This window comes from Giraffa tippelskirchi, chromosome 10, assembly GCF_054371585.1.
Source record: "Giraffa tippelskirchi isolate mGirTip1 chromosome 10, T2T-mGirTip1v1.2.pri, whole genome shotgun sequence".
Classification (NCBI taxonomy): Eukaryota; Metazoa; Chordata; class Mammalia; order Artiodactyla; family Giraffidae; genus Giraffa; species Giraffa tippelskirchi.
This window is the reverse complement of record NC_137284.1, coordinates 5,356,825-5,362,325: the sequence shown is the minus strand read 5'-3', so window position 1 is coordinate 5,362,325 and position 5,501 is coordinate 5,356,825. Positions and strand designations below refer to the sequence as shown.

At 61.7% G+C, this 5,501-nt stretch overlaps 1 protein-coding gene across 5 annotated transcripts; it reads left to right on the top strand.

Annotated features, from left to right (window-relative positions):
• The first annotated feature begins 1,108 nt into the window (after positions 1–1,108).
• Positions 1,109–5,203, top strand: NDUFS8 (NADH:ubiquinone oxidoreductase core subunit S8). Of its 5 annotated transcripts, none has more exons than XM_081531869.1 (7): positions 1,165–1,216; positions 2,148–2,205; positions 2,294–2,344; positions 2,921–3,010; positions 3,110–3,282; positions 4,807–4,935; positions 5,020–5,203. In XM_081531869.1, exons 2-7 carry the CDS (start codon positions 2,148–2,150, stop codon positions 5,149–5,151), a joined length of 633 nt encoding a protein of 210 aa, XP_081387995.1. In that variant the 5' UTR covers positions 1,165–1,216; the 3' UTR covers positions 5,152–5,203. The 5 variants fall into 5 exon arrangements, with proteins under 5 accessions (XP_081387997.1, XP_081387995.1, XP_081387993.1 ...); XM_081531867.1 differs by having other exon boundaries at positions 1,165–1,465; XM_081531870.1 differs by having other exon boundaries at positions 1,165–2,013.
• Positions 5,204–5,501: the final 298 nt, after the last annotated feature.

Here is a 5,501-nt window from a genome sequence, read left to right as displayed (position 1 = left end):
AAGAGATCAATCCTGGGTGTTCACTGGAAGGTCTGATGTTGAAGCTGAAACTCCAATACTTTGGCCACCTCATGCGAAGGGTTGACTCATTGGAAAAGACCCTAATGCTGAGTAGGATTGGGGGTGGGAGGAGAAGGGGACGACAGAGGGTGAGATGGTTGTATGGCATCACCGACTCAATGGACATGGGTTTGGGTGGACTCCGGGAGTTGGTGATGGACAGAGAGGCCTGGCGTGCTGCAATTCATGAGGTCGCAAAGAGTCGGACACGACTGAGCGAGTGAACTGAACTGTTTGGGTTACGGGGCTCCGGAGTCATACATATCCAGGAGCAGTTGAGGCGGCCGCACTGCGCAGCTCTTAAGCATTGGACCAAGTTCCTGCACAAGCCCGGGTCTCGGTTTTCCCATTTGTAAAACGTTCCTCCACACAGGGTTGTGATGAGGATTAAGTGACGCTGCCCGGGTGGCGGTTTGGCATACAGCAAGCACAATTATGATAGTAAAGCGTCGGCCTGCATTGCGGGAGACCCAGGTTCGATCGCTGGGTCGGGAAGATCCCCTGGAGAAGGGAATAGCAACCCATTCCAGTATTCTGTCCTGGAGAATCCCATGGACGGAGGAGCCTGGAGGGCTCCAAAGTGAAAGTGAAAGTCGCTCAGTCGTGTCCGACTCTTTGTGACCCCACGGACTACACAGTCCATGGAATTCTCCAGGCCAGAATACTAGAGTGGGTAGCCTTTTCCTTCTCCAGATCTTCCCAACCCAGGGATCGAACCCACGTCTCCTGCATTGCAGGCGGATTCTTTACTAGCTGAGCCACAGGGGAAGCCCAAAAGCCTACCAAAGCCCAGCTATGGTGCGGAATCACCGTTATCGCCCGTACCCGGCCGGGGCGCAGCGCGTGTCCCCCGACCCGGATGGCCGGGTCGGATGGGAGCTGCACCCTAAAACCACGCCTCGGATGTCCCGCCCCTAACGGTTCGGGAGTCCCGGCTCCTTCGCCCTTCCAGCGCCTGCTCTTCCCTAGCCAATCGGGAAGAAGATTTTTTTGATCCCGCCTCCTTCGGCTGCACCGCCAGCCAATCAGACCACGCCATGGAGAGTCAGCGCGGAAATGGAGAAGCCAGCCGGCCCAATGGCAGCGTCCCGAGAGGCAGGCTCCGCCTCTCGGCGGACGGGCAGCGCTGCACCGGACGCAGCGGCCGCGCTTCAAGGTGGGTGATGCGGCTTCAGCCCTTAAGGCCGCGTCTAGGCAGCGCGGCGCCGCGGGGCGCGGGTCTGGCCCCCGTGGGCCCCCCCGGCTCCGCGCCCAGGTTGCACCTCGGCCTGCTCAGCACGCGCAGCCGCCGTGTCCTTGGGCGTGCAGCCCGGGGCGGGGGGCACCGAGACGCCGGCGGCCTCCAGGGCGCATGCGCCGCCGGCGCCCGTGGGGTCAGAGGTCGGGAGGAAAGTCAAGGAAGGAGGTGGGTTGGGCATCGGGCCCTGAAGTCCGCGGTCTAAAGAAATGGGCCCACCAGAGGTCGCAGGTCACGGGAAGGGCACTTGGCGGCTCTGGCTAAGTGCCAGGCTCTGGGCTAAACCCGTGGCCTCTTCGAGCCCCCCTCCATCCCCGTGACCCCCTTATCACAGATGAGAAAACCCAAGGTCATTCGGCAGGCAGGGAGGCAGTTCCAGAAGGACCTTGATGCAGGGCGAGGGGGAGGGGGAGGAATTTGATCTTGAGGGTTATTTAAGCCTTTAAGGGGTTCCAGCAGGGGAAGGCTAGGGGTGTAAAGGGTAGGGTTTGGCCTGGGTTCACATCAGGAACCGCCCCCACCCCCAGTGTGCGACTTTGAGCAAGTCACTTAACACGACTGAGCGTCTCATCCGTGACCCCTAGCACTGTGCCTGGCATGGCGAGGTCTCAGTAAATGCTGGTGGCGGTTGGCAGTGTTACCTGGGTCAGGTTGGAGGTTGAGAGGGGCAGCTCCTGGGAACAGGAAGGCCATCTGTGCCTCTGACAGGAACGAGGGTGAGCAGGGGACGAGATGCCACAGTGGCACTGGGGTCAAGGGTCAGGGCACCTGCCGTGCTGGAGTTTCACGTGGGGAGAACTTCACCTGTCTGGGACCCACCTGTGCCTGCCTCTCTTTTCACACCCCACAGATGCACTGCCTGACCATGCCCACGCTGCTGCGGGCCCTGGCCCAGGCTGCACGTGCAGGTAGGACCAAGGGCACCTTTCCTGGGTGTGAGGGCCCAGCCTCCCAGCGTGAGGTCACATCTGCACGGCGTAACCCTTCTCCTTGCAGGGCATGCCAGTGGCCGGGGCCTCCACAGCAGCGCAGTAGCAGCCACCTACAGTGAGTCCCGGGGTGCCTCGAGCCTCAGCCTTTGTGATCATGGTCCTGCTGAGGGCAGGGGAGAAGACCTGGGTTCTCGTCCTGGCTTTGCTGGGGGCTCCCTCTTTCAGAGCCTCAGTTTCCCCTCTGTAAAATGAAGCGAGTGATCAAGATGATTCATGGGGGTGGGGTCTGTCATTGCAGGGCTTGGTGGGTGGGGGGGCCTTCCCTGTGGTTATACATGTGATCTCAGACCCTCCCTGCGTGGGACAAGGAGGAGGGTGCTGCCAAGTGTTGAGTCCTGGGAGCCTGTACCTCCTCCTCAGCTCCCGAGCACTCAAGCCCCACCTGCATCCCCTCCGGGCCTGGATGGCTGCACAGGTGCAGGGAGAAGCAGGCAAGGACTGCCCCTGGCCGGAGGCCAGCCTCGAGGGTTGCTTACTGAGGCAGGGGGCATTTGGTGAATGAACAAGCCCCCCCCACCGGGGGGACCCAGCTCTTACATCTAGGAGGCCAGGCCTCATCTCCTGAGCTGGAGTCCTTGAAAAGGGTCTGTGCGCGGCCCCTGCCATGGCCTTCTGCCTGCCTCCCCTGCAGAGTATGTGAACCTGAGGGAGCCCTCGATGGACATGAAGTCGGTGACTGACCGGGCAGCGCAGACCCTAATGTGGACCGAGCTCATCCGAGGTGGGCCCGGGGGACGGGAGGCTTGAGGCGGGCTAAGCGGGGATAGAGATGTGTGAGGAAGGAGGGACCCCCCCCCCACCGTGCCCGTGCCACCCCTAGGCCTGGGCATGACCCTGAGCTACCTGTTCCGCGAGCCGGCCACCATCAACTACCCTTTTGAGAAGGGCCCACTGAGCCCACGCTTCCGTGGGGAGCATGCGCTGCGCCGATACCCGTCCGGGGAGGAGCGCTGCATCGCCTGCAAGCTCTGTGAGGCCGTCTGCCCGGCCCAGGTAAGCCCCCACCCCAGCTGGACGCCACCCTGACCCTGGCCACTGGGAGGGGGTGGCTGCGGTCTGCTGCAGAGAGAGAAGCGGGCAGCCCTGAGTCCCAATTCTCAACCCACTGCTGAGTGTGTGTCCCCAGGGAAGTCCCCTCCCATTCTGAGCCACTTGCCCCGTGATAGGAACCATGAGGCCTCACTCAGAGGTGGTGAGTTAACGGAGGGAAGCTTCCAGTCCTGAGCAGACCACGGGACACACTTGGGGCCTGCCCTTGGGGGTCTGGTTGTGAGTGTGTGAGAGCCAGGCCGGAGCCACGAGGTGGCACTGGAAGGTCTCCACTTTGACATGGTGCAGTAGCAGTGTCAGAAGCCCTGCCTACACGTGTGCCCTTCACAGGGCCAGACCCGGGGACCCTCAGGCTACTGCCAGGGCGCTTGCTGCCCCTGGCTGCAGCTCCTTTGAGCCCCTCGCATTTGGTTCTGTCGGAGGGTCCCATACGGACTGCCGAGAGTCACAGCCTGTGGGTGCAGAAACAGACAGTGGGGGCGCTCGGGTGGTGGATGTGCCCGGCAGGTACCCAGCAGGCACAGGGGTCCTCACCGTCCACACAGCATCCCCCTCCCAGTGGTTGCTCCAACCACCTCTCTGTGACTCAGGATGGCTCCCGTCCGAGTCCTGGCTTGTCTCCTGCACTGCTCCCAGGTTCTACAGCCCGTGGGCTGTGGCCTTGCGGTCCCCAGTCTCTGGAGCATGTAGGAGCCCCCCTAGAAATAACAGTGGCATCCGGGCAGTGAGTACTGACCATAGACCAGCACTGGGCCAAGCTCTCGACCTCTGTAACTCTAGGTGGTCAAGGTTATTATCCCCATTTTTATAGAGGAGGAAACTGAGGCACAAAGAGAGAGGCTACTAGCCAAAGGTCCCACTGTGAGTGGTGGGCCTTACGCTCCTAGGGACGTCTCAGGGCCATGGCCACATCCCTTTGAAAGTCCTGCCTCTGGGGAAGTCCCAGGCCACCCCTTCCTTGAGCCGGTGCCAGGCCGCACCCAGGAACTGAGAGTTAAGGACCTGTGTTTAAGTCTGGGCTCGGCCCCTCATTTATTCGGTGGCTTTGGGAAGGCCCTCCACCTTTCTGAGCTTCAGTTTTCTCACCCATTGAATGAAGATAACTAGGTGTAGTTGGGAGGTTGTTCAACGTACAGTCAGCAGAAAGTGGGCATTATTTACAGGGTGAGACCCCCCCAGGGCTCCAGTTACCCTGGTGTGCCAGGCAGGCAGCAGCCTCTCCTCGTGGGACTCGTGTTCTCAGGCAGGAGGTGCTGGCAGATAGCAAATGGGAGTGTCAGCTCGGGCAGGCACACAGACTGGCGTCATGGCCGTGCCAGGTGGCCTGTTAGGAGGGGAGTCAGGAAAGGCCCACGAGGGCTGAGAGTGGACGACAGAGGGGTCTTCTCTGTAGGCCTGTGCGGGGCTAGATCCTGTGCCAGGGGCCAGTGTGGCTGGCAGGTGACAGTCCCCTGTGCCACCTCCCAGGCCATCACCATCGAGGCTGAGCCGCGGGCTGATGGCAGCCGCCGGACCACGCGCTACGACATCGACATGACCAAGTGCATCTACTGCGGCTTCTGCCAGGAGGCCTGCCCCGTGGACGCCATCGTAGAGGTGAGTGGGCCCCGCGGTGGGGGAGGAAGGGGCAGGAGCTCCTGGGAGGGTCCTGACACAACTGCGCCTGCTCCCTGCGCACAGGGCCCCAACTTCGAGTTCTCCACGGAGACGCATGAGGAGCTGCTGTACAACAAGGAGAAGCTGCTCAACAACGGGGACAAGTGGGAGGCCGAGATCGCTGCCAACATCCAGGCCGACTACCTTTACCGATGACCAGCCGGCCCGCGGCCCCTCCTGCCCAATAAAAAGCTCTGACCTCCCCCTCCGCCTCTGTCATGCGTCTGCTGTCTGGGCCGGGACTGTCCACAGCCTGTGGATTCTTCTGTTGGACCAGATCCTTGGACCGAGTTGTCTGCCCGTGCGACTCTGTGGGACCTGCCAGGCCCTCCCTGTGGCTGGGTCCTGGCCCACAGCAGCCTGAGGCCCACATGTCTTCCCGGGCATATTCCGCAAAGGCTTAGCTGAAGGTCGGCTCAGGTCACTGTTTGCATAATCCTGAGTATCCAGTTGGTGAGGCTGGGGCCTGTCCTCTCCTGAGGACCACCCACAGCTGAGACTCTTGA

Bases quoted from the DNA above. Each gene is read 5' to 3' on its own strand.
- NDUFS8 (XM_081531867.1), top strand. From the start codon at position 1,412: ATGCGCCGCCGGCGCCCGTGGGGTCAGAGGTCGGGAGGAAAGTCAAGG. The intron at 2,206-2,293 runs GTAGGACCAAGG...TTCTCCTTGCAG, and splicing joins GGCCCAGGCTGCACGTGCAG to GGCATGCCAGTGGCCGGGGC. The intron at 2,345-2,920 runs GTGAGTCCCGGG...CCTCCCCTGCAG, and splicing joins CGCAGTAGCAGCCACCTACA to AGTATGTGAACCTGAGGGAG.